The 20,437-nt window shown below is 40.8% G+C and overlaps 2 protein-coding genes across 6 annotated transcripts; one reads left to right on the forward strand and one right to left on the reverse strand.

Annotated features, from left to right (window-relative positions):
* Positions 1–2,180: 2,180 nt before the first annotated feature.
* On the forward strand, positions 2,181–15,628 carry LOC105565596. 3 transcript variants are annotated; one of them, XM_012018917.1, is made up of 6 exons: positions 2,181–2,529; positions 7,649–8,479; positions 12,424–12,803; positions 13,452–13,612; positions 14,568–14,752; positions 15,322–15,628. In XM_012018917.1, the coding sequence occupies exons 2-6, from the start codon at positions 8,384–8,386 to the stop codon at positions 15,616–15,618; spliced, it is 1,119 nt and encodes a 372-aa protein (XP_011874307.1). In that variant the 5' UTR covers positions 2,181–2,529; positions 7,649–8,383; the 3' UTR covers positions 15,619–15,628. The 3 variants fall into 3 exon arrangements, with proteins under 3 accessions (XP_011874307.1, XP_011874306.1, XP_011874308.1); XM_012018916.1 differs by having other exon boundaries at positions 2,181–2,392; XM_012018918.1 differs by lacking the exon at positions 2,181–2,529 and adding an exon at positions 2,830–2,844.
* On the reverse strand, positions 15,583–19,609 carry LOC105565595 (general transcription factor 3C polypeptide 5). 3 transcript variants are annotated; one of them, XM_012018915.1, is made up of 9 exons: positions 19,487–19,609; positions 19,173–19,387; positions 18,697–18,849; positions 18,067–18,625; positions 17,411–17,986; positions 17,118–17,326; positions 16,646–16,829; positions 16,464–16,570; positions 15,583–15,657 (listed from the first exon to the last, which is right to left on the reverse strand). In XM_012018915.1, the coding sequence occupies exons 2-8, from the start codon at positions 19,314–19,316 to the stop codon at positions 16,464–16,466; spliced, it is 1,932 nt and encodes a 643-aa protein (XP_011874305.1). In that variant the 5' UTR covers positions 19,317–19,387; positions 19,487–19,609; the 3' UTR covers positions 15,583–15,657. The 3 variants fall into 3 exon arrangements, with proteins under 3 accessions (XP_011874305.1, XP_011874303.1, XP_011874304.1); XM_012018913.1 differs by having other exon boundaries at positions 19,173–19,609; XM_012018914.1 differs by lacking the exon at positions 15,583–15,657 and having other exon boundaries at positions 16,441–16,570; positions 19,173–19,609.
* Between the last annotated feature and the right edge of the window lie 828 nt (positions 19,610–20,437).

A 20,437-nucleotide genomic window follows, 5' to 3' on the forward strand; every position in this document is an offset into this window, starting at 1 on the left:
GACACACGATCGAGTCTCTAATCGCGCTTAAATCTCGCCGCGCTTCGATCGCGAGAAAGGAGACAATCGGCGGTGCTCCGTGTCCCTGATACGGGGAATGCCGATCACAAAGGCGTTCGAAGAGACGAATCCGGAGGGATTTGTGGACGTGGGTCCGTTCGTTAGTTAAAAACGCGCCTCCCATTCCGTCTTTCGTTCCGTCGTTCTTTGTATTCACCGTTCGTCCCCTCTCCTTCGCACGATCGCCCCCTTTCTCTTCCTCGCGGTGTCGCAGTGGTGCTATAATCGTGTAGAATTTCGTAATTTTATAAAGCTCCATTTTTAAATTTTATAAAGCTCCAATTTTAAATTGCTCACGATTAAAAAATCGCAAATTTCAAATATCTTTTTCATTAGATTTCTGACCTGACTGTTTTAAGTATGGAAATGTTCTGCTATGCGGTCCGCGACTTATCCTGGCATTATTTTGTGCATAAAAGCTAATAAAAACATTTTCCAGCGCAAAAGCTATATTCGAACGTGTCGATAAAACATATGACTTTAGGATCCCCTTAAATACAGTGTTTCCGATGGTTAATTTTTCCGATTAAATTATGGATACATCCGATGAAGTTTGATTGACAAACCGATCATACTTTTCATCGGATATATCCGTTTGTTATTATGTCCGATTAAATTGTACATCCGGTGAGAACTATAATCGCTTTTTCGATCAAATTTCATCGGGAAAATTCACCATCGGAAACACTATTTAATTGGTTTAACCGACGAAAAATTTTCTCAGTGCAGGATACGGGCCTTATTGATTGAAAAGATCTTTTATCGGCCCTTTTATCGACGAAATAGGACTCGGAATACGGGCCTAGGTATATACCTAGCACACGGGAAAAAAATGCTGAGTCAGCAAGATCAGCGTAATCGAAATGAAATCGTTGAAACCACATCAGTATTAATGAATGGAAAACATCGGATAGTCGCCTTAATAATCTGGATAATTAGTACAGTGCTTAGAACTAAAATCCATAGCAAATACAATTGAACGAATAGCTTTATGTTTGCGGCGCAGCCCGCGTCGTTAACGTTTGATTCGAGCAACCTCATTTTTTTCTTAATTCAACGGCAATCTTCCTCCGTGCATATTTCCACAAACTTAAATATACGTATATAATATATTTAGATCCGTAGTAAATGTGCTTATGTATTCAGTAAGTATACTCGGAAAGTTCTCAGTGCAAGCAGTTTTGTAAGCGGTGTTTCGTAAAGATCTTGGCAACGGCTCTATGAGAACATGTAACAAAACGCAGCGGTTTTCGTTAAAAAAAAAAAAGGAAACCCTCAAGATGATCTCTCCCCGATTTTGAAGACTCATTTCGGTAATTAACAACCTAGTATGGGAATTCTGTAACTTGTAATCGATGCTTTTCGGTATCGTTAACTAGCGACAGCCAATGGCGAGGACGATCTTCGAAAAAGACGCAGATTTTCATATAAGTTTCCTATAGGAACAACCAATGAAAATCTGCGTCTTTTTCGAAGATCGTCCTCGCCATTGGCTGTCGCTAGTTAACGATACCGAAAAGCATCGATTACAAGTTACAGAATTCCCGTCCTGTACGGGAATTCTGTAACTTGCTATCGAGGTTTTGTCGACAACGTCAACTAGGAACAACCAATGAAAGTCTGCGTCTTTTTCGAAGATCGTCTTCGCCATTGGCTGTCGCTAGTTAACGATATTAAGTTACAGATTTCCCGTACTGGATATGCGCTCGGTGACAACGTTTGTATTAAACATCCCTTCCCCAAAATGCCTCATTTTCTCTTTATCTCGCCGGCCTGGAGCTTTCTAAACACCCTGTATACGAAGGAGAGAAGCGAATCTCGTCTGTTCGCGGCGAGTGGATCTCGGGGGAAGCGCGCCGCCATAAATTCGAGTGACATTTTCGAAAGAAATCGCAAACGGCCGCTTCTCCGCGGCATTTCTGGCGTTAACATCTCTCTCTCGGCACCATTGCGCGCGTTCGCTTTTCCGTCCCTCTCGCGCGCACGCCGGGCACCGCGGGCCGTCCTCGTCGCGCCGCGGGACGCGACGCGATTGGCGCGCGCTCGCGTGTGTAGGTGCGCCCCGCGCGCGCGACACACACGCGCGCGCACACACACACACCCACACACACACACACATACGCGCGTCGCGCTACGCTACGCGTCTCGCGCCAGCAACGGGAGTCAGTCGGAGAGTCGCCAGTCAGTAGAGCCGCTATCCGCCGGCGCGGAGAGTGTCTCGCTTTCGTGGCCCGCGCTCGCGTTCGTTCCGCTGACAGATAACGCGCGACTTGGACGCTCCCGTGCAGATCGATCGGGCGCGCACAAAGGAGATCGCGGTGCCCGTCTCTGAGTGAGTCTCGAGTGCAGCGCGAGAGAGTCTCCCGCGAGTGATCCTTTTCTCTCCCTCTCTCTTTCTCTCTCTCTCTCTCTCCCTTTTTTCCCGAACGCAGACGTTTCCGTTGGGAAATCTGCCGCGACCCCAATCAGGTTAAAAGGCTCTCTCTCTCTTTCTCTGTTTCTGTCTCTCTCTTTCTCTCTCTCTCTCTCTCGAAGGCCTGATTTACCGTTTGTTGTCGCGGAACGTATAGTACGTGCGTACGCGGGAGCGCCTTCATCCGCGGCCGATTTGGCTCGCTCCGCTCTCGGGACACTCGTCGCTGATCCGAACGCGGTTCGCGGTCGTGTCTCTCGCCAGTCTCTCGACGGCAGCTCGCGCATATATTCTCGCCATGCTAGAAGTGCTCTGAGAGAAGGCGCCTCTCGGAACGGCGCGGAGGGAAAGAGAGAGAGAGAAAGAGAGAGGTTTTTTTTTTTTGGAAAATGTCTCGTCGCGCGTCCGATACACGGCGGGTAGAGCGACGCTCTCTCGCGCATCGTGCTTGTTTTTCTTTAAATCCGCGATCGACGCTTTATTCGAGATACACGCAAGGTTGTAGACGATCGTCGAGAGACAGTGAACCCATACGGGAAAGCGATAAAACAATTAAATAGAGAAGATGCCGTTCTCGGGCTGAGTCTCTGTTGCCCGATGATAATAATAATAATAATAGCAACAATAAAGCCTAATCCACAACGTGCTCTCTGCAACATTCTGTTTTGTGGTTGAGAAATACGTTTAAAAAATTTGTGCAAGTTGATAAATTGTACATTACATAATCGTACACTGTCGATCAATTTTTTAAGCGTTTTGCTTTGTTTATACAAAATGGAATGTTTCCAGATGCAGAGAGAACGTTGTAGCTTAGGCTTCAAGCGTAATTTACAGCGTGCTCTTTGCATTTGGAAACATTCTGTTTTGTGGTCGAGAAATACGTTTGAAAAATTTGTGCAAGTTGATAAATTGCGCATTGCATAATCGTACACTGTCGATCAATTTTTTTAAGCGTTTTGCTTTGTTTATACATAATGGAATGTCTCCAGATCCAGAGAGAAAATTAGGCTTCAAGCCTAATTTACAACGTGCTCTTTGCATCTGGAAACATTGTTTTGTGGTCGAGAAATACGTTTGAAAAATTTGTGCGAGTTGATAAATTGCGCATTGCATAATCGTACACTGTCGATCAATTTTTTAAGCGTTTTGATTTGTTTACACAAAGTAGAATATTTCTTTTAGTTAGTTTGGCTTAACGCCTAATCTACAATGTGCCTCTTGCGTCTAGAAACATTCTATTTTGCAACCGATAAATACGTTTAAAAAGTTTGTGCAAGTTGACAAATTGTACATTACACATCGTATAATCGTACGAATTGTCGACAAATTTTCGAAACGTTTTCACTTGTATAAAACAATATTTCTAGATGCAGGAAGCATTGTAGATTAGGCTCGAGTCTCGCTCGTTACGACTCGTAAAGACAAATGGTAAGAGTCGAGGGCCGAGAGTAATAAAGGATGTCGTTTTTAAACAAAGTACAGGTTATCGCCCGGAACTTATTGGCAGAAAGAAACTTTGCGGACGCTAAATAATATTTCTGCGTGAATTCTGTGTATCTTTTCCAACTCGGCGAATTGCGCGCCAATTATTCGTCGGTTTTGAAACGGGGGGGGGGGGGGTTTTGTTCGAATCTGCATAGTTGAATCGATAATCGATTGTTGGAACAATGAAAGCCGCTCGCAGTGGCTTCGTCGAGGACGATTGTCGAGGATCGTAGGAGTCCTGCGAGTAGGGGGAGAATAATTTTGAGTAGAAAGTAGTTCTGACAAAGAGACGCGCGTCGGAGAGAAACTGCCCGGAACCGATTTGCTTCTCTTTAAAATGCGTCGCTAAACACGAAATCTGAGACGCGTGTTTTCATAAAGGAGATATTTCCTTTTCTCTTTTCTCGGATCCGAGAAACTCGGTGGAAGAGCTTACAATTACTGACATGTTTGTCGTGCGATCGCAGTTTATAATTCAATTGGCTGCTTTGATCTTTTAAATGTTATCATTTTTGCTCTCAAATCTCTCGAACTGGATATCGCGGAGCAACCGTACATTGTATTGTCGTTTAATAATGTGCCAAGTTGAAAAGAATAGAGCGAATTCTTTTGTGTTTCAATTACGATGAATTTATCATTAGTCACTTACGAAATGTAGCTTTCACATTTTTTTACATTGCAGATTTAATATTGCAAATTTTTCATGTAAAAAAATTCACTCCTGATGTCACAACGACATACTTTTTGCTTTCAAATCTTTCAAATTGGATATTACGGGGCAATTGTACATTGTATGGTCGTTTGATAATGTGCCAAGTTGAAAAGAATAGAGCGAATTCTTTTGTTTTTCAATTACGACAAATTTATTATTAGACACTTACGAAATGTGCCCTTTTATATTTTACGTTTTTACGAGATTTTACGAGATTAAATGAAACAATAAAGAAACGAGAGGTTAATAACTCTATACATAGGTTCCGCATGTTGCCATTGTTTACGTTTGACACAGGAATTTGAGGAGGAAGGCACAATAGTGTTGTGTAATATGGTGGAGAATGAAACAACAGACGATCTTTCTCACGTCGAAATCTTTCTATAAGTGCAGCATAAACCGATAAGTGATAATTTGAGAACGACTGACCGTCAGACGCACGAGACTGACTTGACGCTGAAGTTGTTCGGACGCAAATCGACACCCACGTGTCCGGGATCCCTGATATAAATTCACGCAGAAATATTATTAGGCGCAAAGATCCAGCCGTATGTGGCGCGTTTCCACGTTGAAGTCATTTCGTTTTTAATTAGAAGCGAGGGGTAGCCGCCGAGGGCATTGTGATGTACAGATAAAACAAGATTAAAGATAAAACAAGATAAATAAGAAGAAGAATATTATTGTCGCCAGTAATTGATTAAAAACGGGAAGAGAAATTGTTTGACGACGTTAAACTGGCTAAGGTGGTTTAATTCGTCAATTTATTCCGACGTTTCGGTCACCCGGATTGTGGTCCTTTTTCAAGAAAATATCTACAAAATATTGGAGAAACTTAAGGTGGCTCCAATGATATGTAGTTTTTCAAAAACGACCTACACTGGCCAATGTTTTCATTTAAAAAACAAACGACGTTTCGGTCCCGGATTTGGACCCTTTTCAAGTTATCTGCAAACGTACATAACTTAACACTGAATTTTTTTTAAATGTAGCGCAGATAATTATAGCGAAAGTAAATTGCATATTAAGAAAAATTTACCTCAGCCAGAAGATAAATAAGATAAAGTAATGCCCGCTGGGCATTAGTGGTCATTGCTGTGCATGATTTTGGTCAGCGGTTTACTCCTCGAGTAGAAGTTAATAGATTCTGCAATGGGTTCAAATGACCCTGAGCCAAGGGGTTGATCGCACCTCAAAAAAGTGTACACCTATTGTCGGAAAAGGCAATACATTTCTGCGGTTATTGTCTTCAACTTCCTACATTTTGTCTATGTACATTTATTAATCAATCTTCAAACGTTTCGACCCATTTTCGGGTCATAGTCAGTGAAACTAAGATCAAAGAAATATAAAGGGTGTTACATAACACATTAACAAATATAAAAATATACATGTATAAAAGCCTTAATCTTGGTTCAGAATTATTACGTTTTTTTTTTCGTTAAGCGAAACACATTTTGCAATATTGCCTAAGCTATTGCCTTGTTAATGCCGTTTATTGCCTAAAATTTGTACACCTATTACCGAATGCGGTAGACCCGTTGCCTTAAGCCCTTAAACGAGCGCTCGGATTCACTTTCCCCCACGTGTATTCTCAAGCGAATCAGCTGGTAAATTGTCCATAAAATAAAGGAGAGTCGGGCTCGTATGTCTCAAGCAATATGGAACGACTGAGGGTCGATAAACGAGCGAATGCGGATGTTAAAGTGAATAATGAAATAATTTATCCTTTAAAAACAAATGGAACGTTTCGATTTATACTAAATCTTCGTCGTTATTAAATTAATTAAATACGCAAAAGAGTTAAGAACCGCGGCACAAAATGATGAAATAAATAATTAAATAATTTCTAAACGTAAAGGGAACGTCTTGCTCTGTGTTGAGCTGCGAAACGAAATAACGAAGAAAAGTAAAAAGCAGAGCTAAGTCAAACGTGTCGTGAAGTGGAAATGACTAAGGTCTGGTTTCACCAACGTCGTTTAACTTTAGGCTTGGCTTAATTCGTTCTTTGTCTCCTTCCAACTGTTACTTTAGAAAGAGACAAAGAATTTAACTAAAGATTACAGTTAAGCGACGTTTGGTGAAACCGAACCTAGGGTCAGTTTCGCAAACGTCGGTCAACTGCTAACCGAAGGTTAATTGATTCTCTGTCTCTTCTTAGATAACAAAATAGAAAAAGATAGGAAGTTGACTGAACTCTGGTTAACAATTAACCGACGTTTGTGAAACTGGCCCTTAGATAACAAGGTAGAAAAAGATAGGGAGTTGACTAAACTCTGGTTAACAGTTAAGGTCCAGTTTCACAAACGTCGGTTAACTGTTAACCAGCGTTCAGTCGACTTCCTATCTTTCTCTATCTTGTTATCCAAGAAGAGACAGAGGATCAATTAACCATGGGTTAGCGGTTAAACGTTTGTGAAACTGGCCCTAACTGACGCGAAATTGGCTCTGAGGTCCGGTTTCACTAACGTCGCTTAATTTTAAGCTTGGCTTAATTCGTTCTTTGTCTCTTTCCAACTGTTACTTTAGAAAGAGACGAAGAATTTAACTCTTGGTCTTGCATCCCTCGACTCCGGACGTTAGTGAAAATTTGCTCTTATCGTTGGTTGTCCCTGACACAGTACTCTATTCCGCTTTGTAAGATGGCGGTTTTACTTGTATTTAACATGACTCCGTAACAAGATCCCGCTTGATAAGGACCTCGACCGAACGGTCGAGACGTTGTGAAAGCTAATTTAACAAATGTGGCCAGCTGAGGTCGAGTGAAATTTGAAATTTTATTATCGATACCGGGCAATATCTGAAGAAACGTACTTGGGTTGCGAGATTAAAGTTAAGCGACGAAAACCGGACCTAAGCGGACCCCATGTGGCCTGGGACAAACGCAGTTTACTCACGCGGCGAGACCAGCGTGATCTCGAAGAGCGCGTCGCGCGAAACGACGGGGGGGTAAAAAAATGCAGCGAGTTTTACATTTTTAGATCGCCGCGGATCGGACGGCTGCCGGCCAAGGAGGAACGCGCGGTCGCGTCGTCGAGAGAGAGGATTCAGCCGGCGAGGCAAGGCGCAATGGCAAGAAGAGCCAACGCGTTATCCTGGCGCGCGACGCCGCTCCCATGCGGGCTAGCGGAACACTGGTGGAACCGGAGGCTGTGTTAAGAGTGCGTTAACACGCGCGGTGATATTCGGCGCGGAGAAAGGATCTAGTTTCGTGACGGGGACCGGTTTGCCGTATGGCGACCAGTTCGATAGACGATAACGGCGGTTGAGCGTGTTACCATTGTGTTCTCGTATTCTCGTTTCTCGGAATCGTCGTACTTGATGTTACACTCAAGTCCATTGTGCACCTTGCGCCGATCGGTGAGAGGGAGGAGGGGACAGACAAAGGAGGGTAGGATCGTCCTCGACGTTTCACCTTCGAGGCGTTAAAGCGAGTCGCCAGCGGGCCGTCGGTGACTCGCGGGAGGGAAAACAGGGGGGTAAAATCGCGCGAGTGAAAAAGAAAAGAGTACCGTTTCACGTGGAACGTCGCGAGATCAACGTGAATAAAGGATCAGGCGTGCTCGGAGGGGGCGAGGGCGAACAGGGCGCAGTGCGGAAGTGAGCGAGGAGAGGAGGATTCAGACGCGGGGAAATATTGTGCATCGCGAGACGGAGAGGAGGTGCTTCACCGCTCGCGGCCGACCGCGGAGACCCGATGCGCTCAGGATCGTACGATGGCCGAGGCCCCGTCCGACCCGAGACCCGTGAGCGTCATCGCCGTCGACGGCGCCGCCGTGGATAATGTCAGGAGCAGCGCGGACCAAACGCAGGTACCGTTTCGTTTCCTCTCGCGACGTGTCGCGCGCGCGCGCGCGCGCACTCGCGGCCGCTCGAGTGACCGAAATCCTCGAGAGGAAGAGTACACGTGCACTCGTAAGAAATATGGATGTGAATTCTCACCATTGGTGTGAAATGAACACCCATCCAGGTGTCTACATAATTCTCACCTTATCGACGTGAAATTAACATTGCGATCGCATCACGCGTGTCGTGAAAACAAAACAATATAGCGTGAAAAGTTGACGCCGCGTTTGTCGGCGTGAAAGATTTTCCACAATATCCGTGTTAAAATTGACACCGAGTTATTTAACTACGTGAATGTGGTGAAAGTTTACGCCACTATTTTTTTTTAGAGTGTGGACAACGTTGGATTTTTTTCATTTCAAATCGAGCTGTGTAACGCGAACCACCCCCGCCTAGGTTTCGCGATACTTTTTTGGTAATTGCAGAGCGATGATTAAATTGCATAAAGTGATAATTTAATGAAATCGGGATCTCTTAGTTTTTTTTATTTTAATAATCTCCGGTCAAATTGCCATTCGGTTAAATTTCACGCGTATTTAACGCGACGTACTATAGTTTATTTAGATATTGAATTATATTTAAACTTTAATTATATTATTTAACAGTCTAGTAACAGTCTAGAGCCAACCTACGAGAGACCCGCAGTGAACATGTTTTGCTACGTTTTTTAAAAATCCAACGAGCTAATAGATTGGGACCAACCGAGGGGTTGGTCACTAGCGGTTATAGTGTACAAAAATTACCCTTAAATTACCTCAGAGATTACTCAAGATTACCTAATACTTCGTCAAGATTACCTTAAGGCCGAATCAGACTAGCAATTGCAAACGCGGATTGGATTGGGATTGGCGATTGACGACTGTCCTCTAGCCAATGAGAGTCGATTACATCGCTGGCTGCTTTGCTCTCATTGGCTAGAGGATAATCGCCAATCCCAATCCAATCCGCAATTGCTAGTCTGATTCGGCTTATAGAATATTTAAAATTACCCCAGATATATTGGATTACCCAAGATCTCGTTTGGATTGTCGCTCAATTACCTAGCCCTTGTACAAAGATTACCTCAGTGACCAACCCCTTGGGACTAACATGTTCTCGCCATCCAACGAAGAATGTACTGAAAAACACGGGTGGTATAGTTCCTCACAGCATGGACATTGCCGATATCAAAAAAGTTGGCCAGACAATCCACTGCCGAAAAATGTAAAATGCGCGGCGTGTACGCGACTGATGTAAAAAGCGGATAATTCTACTGAAGAAGGCTTAGTATAGCTGAAACGTTTACCACAAGTTTAAGAATAAAGTATATATGTATTTCTTTTTAATTAACATCCACTAATGCTCGTCATTATGGCCTTTAATAATAATTGATATTTGTATTTGCAATATACGAGCAAAAGAGTTACACTCTGATTATTTTTATTTTTTTCTCGATTAGGTAAAATTTTTGTTGTCTTTTGGGACGAACGTGATTTATGGATACGTCTTTAACGGCTGAGGAAGGAGATTGGGCGTATCGTTAATTTTATTCCAACTGATCTCCAACTTTTATCGCAGACTTGAATTCACCTATTTTACAGTTTTGTGAAAATTTACATATTCGTAATACGTAACGGTTTCGACGCGAGACGAACGGTGTAGTCTCTTTACGATCGAAATGGACTGCATAAATGTCAAACGAGCTTTCTAATTGCAATAATTAAATTCGATTATTTATGCTCTCGGTGTCCTTTTTTCCGGATCTTATCTTGAAAATTTATGTCGCGAATAAAACCACATTAAAACTGTACATTCTGCAAGTATAAATCGCAGACCGTAGCTGTGAAATGTTAATAAACGTGACAAAATGTCAATAAAAGCGTCAATAGAAGATCCGCGACGATGGAAGTCTCGATGACAGTCATCTCGGAACGAGCATCGAGGATGCAACAAGATGTAGGAAAAACAGTACTTTTTAGGTCGCTATTTAAAATACTCTCGTTCCACCTTCTGTATCGAGAGATACATTTCGATATATTGATCCTTTACTCGCAACCTTGACTTTTGAAATAGACGCGGAGAAAAGACTTGATTAAATTATTGCGGGAGATGCACCGCGCAAGGAGTTGACGCAGGAACTCGCCGAATAACTTTTTGTTAAATTAAATTAATTAAATTAATTAACTTCGAAACTGTATGCATCATTTTGTAGAAACTCATCAATTATCGAGAGCTCCGTTTATCTCAAACATTTCTCGTTACGTAACTCGAACTTGACACGAACTCGTGTAAAACTCCGAATCCCGACATTTGACAAGACACATTAATCGAGCTGCCGTGAAACAAAGTCAAACGTGAATTATTAATTAAAGTTCAATCTATTATATAATTATTTGCAATAAAGTGAGGATATTAAGTTAGTTTAATCCGATAATGAAGTTTAATTCAGCAGTTTAATTAAGTTAGTCGATGTAATCTTCATTAATTAGTTTATTTAATTTTAGCTTTGAATTTATATATGATTTCTGCTTACTACTACTACACGCCACTTATACGTCGGTCTTGAAACACAATCTCGTGCTGAAACGGGAACAATAAATTCCCACAATGAAATTGATCATCAATTTATAATAATAATGATTTTGCCGAAGTACACAGTATTTGTTGCGAAAAATATCACCGCAGCCAAGGTTTCGTAATACATTTTTCTCCGAGCGGTGACTAAACTGCGATGATTAAATATAACAATTTAATAAAACTGAAGTTTATCGCTTTTTATTTTAATAATTTTATTAAAATATAATTATTAAAATAAAAATAATAACAATAATAATAATATTTTAATATTATTATTTTTTATTTTTATTATTTTACTTAATCATTAAATTATTTAAATTCAAATTATATTATTTTAATTTCTTTCAGTGATAAAAGTTCGACGATATAAAAGTTTTATTATTGCATTTAATTTTCCTAGTTGATTTTATAGTTCACAGAAAAAGGTACAGTGAGACTGAGAAACATTTTATTTCAGAATTATAATTAATCGCGTTTTTTAAATAAAAATGCGTTCTTCGCGGATTAAAATTTAAAGGTAAAAAAATTAAGAAATATTAAAATTTTCTATGTAAATGTCTCGTCATTAGATACTTGAGAGAAGGATAGAAGGGTATAAGGAGAGAAGGATCTTAATCATTCGCCGTATATACAGGGTGGTCCATTTTAATCGACAATTGGAAATATTTCGTCAGGTAAGCCAGATGGAGAAAAATGTTTCAGACAAAAGTTGTATGGTTTCGAGGGGGCCATAAGACGGTACCATTGGTTTGACCTTGAAGAATTATTTGAAGGTCACATAAAGGTCACACCAATTTTTTTAAATGGCATCCCCTATTTTTTATTACATATTCTTGTAACTAACCTCGAGAGCTTTCCAAAACACTATAATAAAGTATTTTTTTATTAAGAACTTCTTGTTATTAAGGTTTGAAAGTTCCAATATTTTGACGTAAATTACAAAATATCTTGTAAAATATTCATTTTATATGTATATGTAATAAAAAATATGTAATAAAAAATAGGGGATGCCATTTAAAAAAATTGGTGTGACCTTTATGTGACCTTCAAATAATTCTTCAAGGTCAAACCAATGCTACCGTCTTATGGCCCCCTCGAAACCATACAACTTTTGTCTGAAACATTTTTCTCCATCTGGTTTACCTGACGAAATATTTCCGATTGTCGATTAAAATGGACCACCCTGTATATAATACGTATAATATATTTGTGCAATTTCCACACGAAGTGTATTTTATATTCCGCGCGATTAGTCGTGTTTTGCAATCTGACAATAAAAGTCGACTATTCGTAACAATGTCACGTCGCAGCTAGAGTCGAGTCGCTCAAATTCATAGCTCGTTTTACATTTCAGGCGGCACGGGACGTCGCTCGGTCTTTTACCTCGACGGAGGCGCAGACCGAGCTGGGTCTTCAGAGCGGTGCTCCTCCTCCGCCCCCGCCTCCTCCTCCTCCGGCGGCCGGCCAGACCGAGGAGGTTCCCAGCGGTATTCGAGACGCGCGTAGACGGGAGCGACGAATACGCAGACAGCATCGCCGCGCTCTGAGGTCTTGCTCCATACCGACGTATCCCGCCGCCACGTCGGGCTGCCAGACGGCATCAACCGCACTAGGAGTGCCGCTGGTACCACCCGCCAGAGGATTCCTTCACCCTCCACCCCCGCACTTGAGCCTCAGGGGCCTCAACCTCGGCCTACCTTTCCCTGTACCTGCTAGCGTCTCTGCCTTCGGCAGGTGAGCCTCGGGTAACATTTCTTTCCCTCGGGCGAAAACGCGATTTTTTTTTGGCACAGCATTTTACTATCCGCAATTCGTCCGTAAATGGCCCTTTGAAAGGAAAAACCTGTGCTTTCGCCACGAACATCCTTCAGTGCGTTTCTTTAAATTCTGGAATCCCCAGTTTATTCACACTTTGTCCACAGATTTTCGCCTATTCTGCAAAGAAATTGCAAACGAACTAAAACTTTGGCAAATTTTGTCGTAAGCGGTTTTTTTATTTTACATGAGATTCAATTGTCCATATTTTAATTATTATCGCCCAATGTTTAATTAACTTTATTTTTATTTGTATTGGGTATCAGATTTCAGAACGTGATGAAGGGTTCAGAAAATTGGACCGTTATTGGCATAAAGTCAATTGGCAAAAGTATCGAGTTAAACGAAAGTTCCATATCGTTCGAGTAGTGTGATCATACAATTTGTTCGAATTTCTTGCTTAAATCTTCGTGATCAATGTGCATATCATTTAAGAGCCACTTAACTATATAGCTTCACGGTTGGCGGCTACGCTGTAATAATGTAGCAATCGCGATCACATAATTGTCGGTATACGCCACGGTTCATTCAACGAACATGTATCGCTCATTTTTTTTTGCGTTACAGAGACACAGTACCAAAACAGTGTTGCGGTTTGGGTTCCCCGCCAGTACGCTGGTCCATATTGGGTGTCGGCTTCGTAGGTCTAGTCTGCGCCGGTGCAGGCACCCTCCTTGGCGCTCTAAAAGCCTCCGGTCGCGATCACCTCTTGGGAATATTTATGTCCGGTGAGTATAAACACATGTTTTCTTGTTCATTATGGGTTAATAAGAAAGCCCGGCAATCGAGCGTTGAAAATAACTTTGTTGTGAAAGAGAGGTTGCGATACTCCGTACGATCGAATGAAGAATTTTTTTTAATATACGTTTTTTCCCATTTTTCCATATGCAGCAAGTGACTCGATGAAACCAGTAGTTTGAAATGGTTTGTGAAACTCCCCATCTTGATAGGATCAATTTATTCTGGGTTCGTTTAAAATTCCAGTATTTTTGGGAAATCTTTTAACAATGATTTCGATTTTTGTTCTGAAACGTATGCTTGTCCCCTCATTCGGCTGATTTGGCGATTTCTTATTGTTTTGGTACTTGAAGTAATTTATTTGTAGAGAAAGAATTACGGATGTGAGGTATAAATACTTCATTTACTAGTATTCGCAGAAGGCACGAACTTTTTTTCATTACGAAATTATGATGATGTACTTTCTTGAAACCTGTAATCGGAGGCTGTTGAAGAATAAATAGATGTAACATGTAGATTGTCATAGCGATCAACTGCACGTGGCGCGCAACAAGATCGAGGAAGAGAGAGGAGAGAATAGGGAAACTCGAGCTCGCAACAGTTACTTTCTAAACGTGGGCATGTAAGCTGCGACCCGCTTAGAATGCTTCTCACACTGAGGGAACGCCGCTTACAGAGATTGATGTTGTACACTTACACACGCGAAAACCGTGAGATCGAGGGAATAATGGCTCGAGGAACAAATGGAGGAATAGACAAACGGACGGACGCCGCTGCCTTTTGACTAAAAGAATAATAACCATTTGAATCTATTTGTCTTCTTTTCTTTTCTCTTCTATTTTTACGTAAAAAGCAATCTGTCTCGATTATTTAGACCATTGTAGGCCGATAGATAAAGATTGAGATAGTTTTATTTGTATTATAATTATAATGGTTTTTTTACAGGTATAGGAGTGCTTCTGGTATTGGTGAGTGCAGTGGCGTGGCGATTAACTAATCAAGATTATTGTGGCAACTTATTCGGCTTCACAAGCATTTCCGGTAGAATACCCCCGGCGAGACCGATACATCCGTACGCCGCTATGATCTATCCGGAATTTCAATTTAGAACACCGCCGCCGAGCTATCAGGTACATACATATAAAGCAACGTTTTATTAAATAATCGTTTTATCTGGCTACTAAATAACACAATCGCTTCCATAAGTGATTTAGGAGTAGATTTGTTATCTAGGTTGGAGTCAAGATTTCCTCAGTCAGAATGTTGAAGCATCAGTAATTTTCGAATTACAAATAATAGAGATGGAGAAATAGAAAGGCTTTCGTAAACTCCATTTGAGAAACTAAATAACTAACAAAACTATATTTTTCAGTTAACGTTAGTTAACGTTATAATTTTTATTTGCTTAATTACTTAATAAATACACTACAAATTAATATAATTAAAATTATATTTTTTTTTCTTCGCAAAACTGTGGATACAATTGTTTTCGTCATTTAAATTGTTTATAATCTACATCTTTAAGTAAATTAAATTAATTTAATTTACTTAAAGATGTAGATTATAAACAATTTAAATGTTGACGAAAACAATTGTATCCACAGTTTTGCGAATAATTAAAATAAATTTTAATTATTGTAAAAATCTATTTAAAAACAAGTACTTTTGGAATATTTCACACACAAATTCTTTATTACAGGCTAGTATGCAAGAGTATAGACTTCGGTTGTTGTTATTGGACCGATTGCAGCCTGCGTCGTCCCCGCCACCGACCTACCGATCAAATACGGGAAGTATCGTAGCCCCTGGTACAGCAAGGGAGAGTCGACCGCCAAGTTATTGCGCCGAGTCTAATGTCGCGCCTAATATCACTTTAGTGTCCTCGAAGAAGGATGCAAATCTCGTTAGGATTGTCCAAACTGAATCCGAACCGGTTATCCTTAGTGGCGATCAAACGCCACCGGTAGCCGCTGTCGAAGTATTAGCGCATCTTTAGACCAAGCGACAAATTCATCCGTGCTTTTGCCATTTTTTTCTGAAGTTTAAAGAATTATATTATATTAAAGCGATAATGTACCTAAAGTAGAGTATTACTCTGTAAATTATTTTTTGGCATGAGAAAAGACGGAGATGAAGTTCACAAACGCCATTGTATGCCTTCATATCTTAATTCTCAGATTGAATATGTAGATATTCATTATGATTCGCTGTGTACAGTCGGGTAGACAATGTATATAAGTCTACGTGTAATATGAAGAAATTCTATGACTATTAGTTGAAGATAATTGTATTTTATATTTATTTTAATATACGTTATATACAGTGTGTCCCGTAAAGATCGTAACGTCAAAGGCAAATTATTGAGATCATTTTAAGCCAAAATTTTAGCTTGGCGAGAACCCATTCAAAAGTCCTGCCCTTCAAATTTTTTACCGTTTAGCTTTACAGCTTGCAGCGCTGCGGTGATGACAACCATTTATGGCTGCGGTGAAACGGGCCATAGTCTAAAAGTTTTTAATTAAAAACTTATTATAGCCTGAGTATTTTAAGATTTTTATCTTAGAATGATCTAAAAAAATTTATCCTTAAACATTGTTATGGTCTTTACAGGACACCCTGTGTATATGAAGATATCTGTAACATATTCTTATATCCAATGCTTTGTGAACAAATGTTAAGTATTAGAATATTACATTTTAATATTTTCAAAGAGGAAACAAATATGTGATCAGAATTTCTTTTTTTTACATAATTATAATTTTGATCACTTGGATTCAAGCTCTGCAACCTTCATTATGAATCGTGTTCAGTTGTTAACTTCGAAGTAGAAGTAACATTTACCTAAATTTCTGTAGAATTCGTTGTATCTTTTTTTGTACTTTTGTTAACCATTTTATTGTATTTTAATTTAATGCCACGTTTTCGTTTTCGTGGCAGCGACGTTGGATCTGTAGTAAAAAAATATAAGTTTATCCTCAATAAATAAATAATTTTATTTTTAGCAAACTGCAAGCGACACGTACGATCTTCAGGAATGTTCATTCTCTTTCTCAAGACAGCCCGTACTTGTTTATTTAAAATTTCTCTGCATTGTACATCAAATCCAGTTGGTAACCATCCTCTCTTCTCGTGACATCTTATTCCAGGTAAAGGGTCAGGAAGCTTTGCCAGCATTTCCTGTATTTCTCCTACCAAGACATCGCAATACTAATAACAGAATAACAAGAGATAACAGGTTATAATAACGTAATCTAACTGAACAGATCAAATTATATGAATTTCAGGGCCATATTTTATTTCCAGAATTGCTCCAGATCTGAGTATGAAGATATATTCGAACAGTTCTTTATCTGTTAGGGGGTAGAATATTTATACCCCCAACTATTCGATCATATAATTTATTTGAATCTTTGTGCTTTATATTGCTTTATCGTGATATTATTTTGCCATCAGTACTTTCACGTACTAATTTTATGAAGAAAACTATTGACAAACCTGATAAAACATTTGTCGGGACGGAGGTACCATACCCTCTCTGTATATGTACACATTCTCGTACAAATGCCGCTCTTTCTTCGAAGTTTGTTCCTGACTCACCGTGGCTGTAAGTACCGCAGGTTTCTGTTTGGAAACGGGCGCTGATTTATATGGTAGCGTATAATTTGCATAATTTCTTTTACACTTGACGGTTGAACCTAATCCATCTGCAGATCACAGAATATTTCTTTATGTTTTAAATAAAGAGATATCTTTGACAATCAAAACGAATCAAAACTGATCTGACTTACGCATAGCTTTCAGTCTATAATCCAATGTCTGATATTTTCTCGCATTAATATCCTTTCTTGGATCGTAGCCCAATTTCACCCACATAATTCTCCACGGTCCAGTCATAAAATAATATGCCACCGATGGCAATAATATCTTCAGTTGCTCGGATGTAAATTGCGTCTTGTACATTATGGCGTTTTTCGACCAGATCGGACGCTCCTCGAAGAGCTGGCGCACCTGCTCCAAGTGCGTGTTCTGAAGAAACTTCACCCTCATGGCGGTCTCGATGCCTTTCGGCGCCGCGGATGGCACTTCGGACGTAGAAAAGTATATGTAATTGGGAAAGCCCGCTTGACTCTTCTTGCTTTTACCAATTACATTCTCCGAGTTTGAATCTAGCTCGGTTTTCGGTATGTATTGCTGTATAGTGTCCATCCTGCTGAAGACAGCCGGTGGGAGAAAGTAGGGCACGTCATTCCTCAGCCAGGAGTAAAGCGGGATGCCCGTTGGATAAATCAGGCTGTATATGCACTCCAATTTTTTCGGATCCGATCTGTTTTGTGTCATTGGTATGTACTGAAAGTCACACAAGTCTGAAAGTGGGAAAGATTCGATATAAGGTGAGAAAAATTAATATGCAGGTAACGTTTGGTACAACTTGTGCACAACTTACTGGTGAACTTGAACTCGGTCTCTATTCTTCCCAATATTTTCAAACGTGGCAATTCATAATTCGTTTCTTTAGATAAATTCTCGTACTTATTGTTGTCAAAAGTAAACGTATCTTTATTCCTCTTTGACGGACACTTGTCTACGCATGTGTCACACAAGTTTTCGACACCTGCAGCGCACACCTTCTCGGCCGACGCTGCTTCGCTGCTGCAATGCGCAGGGTCAACACTGCGCTCTTCTTCCTGACTGACCAAATCAACGACACTATTGCCTTCACGATCGATGTTTTCTCTCGCGACACTAATCTGTTCATCTTCTGAATGGGACGCATGAAGATCTTTACCAATGCAAGAAGTACTGGCTTCCGAGTTTGTAATATCTACAGAGGTTGGTTTCACAAGCTCGACGGTAGTACTTTTTACTTGTGTCACCTTATTCTTTTTTATTCTAACTCTAAGCAAGAAACCATTTGTACTATGTCTATCCCCACAGGTGGGCTTGCTGTAACCGTCGTCGGGTCTGAAGCGTAGTTCTAATCTTCTGTTAGGAACGTCTACAGTCTGTTAAACAATCAGGCATTAAACAATTAGGCAATATAACTAATTGGATGTTCTTCTTTGTTCTATCGTACCATAGAAATGGAACTGATGCCACCCAGCGTCTCAATAGCCTTGTCGACGTTAACTACATTTCCTGGATACTTAACACATACAAGTTTCTTGTCAAATCTGTGTCCAGAAATTACCGGGCCCGCAGATTTGTCTTGTGGGTTGTTCACGTTTACCTACAAGACAAGTAGATTGTAAACACATACAACTGTAATATAGAGTGACGAGTGACGAGTCAAAACGTAATTTTTCATGAAAAAGACATTTAAGACAGACAAATTAAAATAATTATGAGATAGCGGGTTTTCACCATCCAATTTCACAAATCTTTTTCGCAACGATGACACGCATGTTTGGCAAATCAATTTTCAACTACACAGATTTCACGCCAAGGACAACGAAAATTCATGGGGAGGGAAACCAAATTATGCCTGTTAATTTAACAGAAACCCTGCTGTCTCACAATAAACTGCCCTCTAATTGAAGCATCTGGACGTACGTTAACATTATTTTCCAACGATTCGGCGAAGGAGTCGTCGCTGTCCATCTCGTGGCAATAATCGTCTACGTTAAAGTCCGCATCCTTGTCGTCTTGTTTATCGGACATCTCGGTGTCGCTCGGATCACTAGCCTCGCTCATCATGTTGCTCCTTCACGGTTTCACCTTGAGTTGTCGAAACACACTCTCCCCGCGTGAGCTATCGTGTTCCTAATCTACTCACAACAAATCCTCTCGCTTCTGACCCTGTTGCTTCATCGTCAGGATGTTTGAAATTTTGTATTGACCGATCGAGCTTCGCGTCGATACCTCACCGTTCCCTCCTTACTGCTCGCGCCTTGATGATCATGTAATTTTGAACTCCGACGTAACTACGATGTGACTACGATGCGTGTATCACGTGTATGCACGATGCGCCGGATGCGCGCAGTGTTGTTAGATCTGCCCCCTTTTCGGGCATGCGCAGTGCAATATGGCATCAGTGAAGTAGTAACCTCTGATATATAAAGGTCCTGTGAAGGCCCTATTTTTATATGTCTATAAAAATTATAATTTCTGGATCCATAATGCACACCTAAATTGTAATAATATTAACTAAAATACTTATACCAACTTATCTTACCCTCATATTGGTTATAATCCTCTTCGCTGCGAGGTTTCCGCCGGCCGTCCCGCCAAAACAATAAGCTCCCACTTTCTGAGCATGTGGACGTTACTGGATTTCACTAAATCTGCGCTGCGCATGCCCGAAAAGGGGGCAAATCTAACCACACTGGATGCGCGTATCATAGACTTCTATAGACGGAATGTTAGCTACGACTCTGGGCAAGAGGGGTTCTGATATTCGGGGCGCGGAGGCACTCATCTGACATCGACTCTTTCCGGTGAGATTCGGTAATATTCGGTTCACATTTCCAATCCCCATCCAGGATCATCCCCACTCCAAGTTGGAGGGGATGATTCGTTCGGCCACGCGCGCGCGCTCGCTCGCACACAAGCAACGCGCCGTATATACGTGTGCACACGTATTGGAAATGTGAACCGAATATTACCGAATCTCACCGGAAAGAGTCGAAGTCAGACGAGTGATCCCCTTAAGGCCTTCACACATAAAATTCCGTAAGGACGTAAAACGTAAGCGTAAGAAAATCAACAGGTTGGATTTGCTACTGCTTGCGTCATTGCCTTACGTTCTCGACTGTGATTGGTCGATTTTCTTATGCTTACGTTTTACGTCCTTACGGAATTTTATGTGTGAAGGCCTT

Source organism: Vollenhovia emeryi, unplaced genomic scaffold (assembly GCF_000949405.1).
Source record: "Vollenhovia emeryi isolate VEMERY1.0 unplaced genomic scaffold, V.emery_V1.0 DF939150.1, whole genome shotgun sequence".
NCBI lineage: Eukaryota > Metazoa > Arthropoda > Insecta > Hymenoptera > Formicidae > Vollenhovia > Vollenhovia emeryi.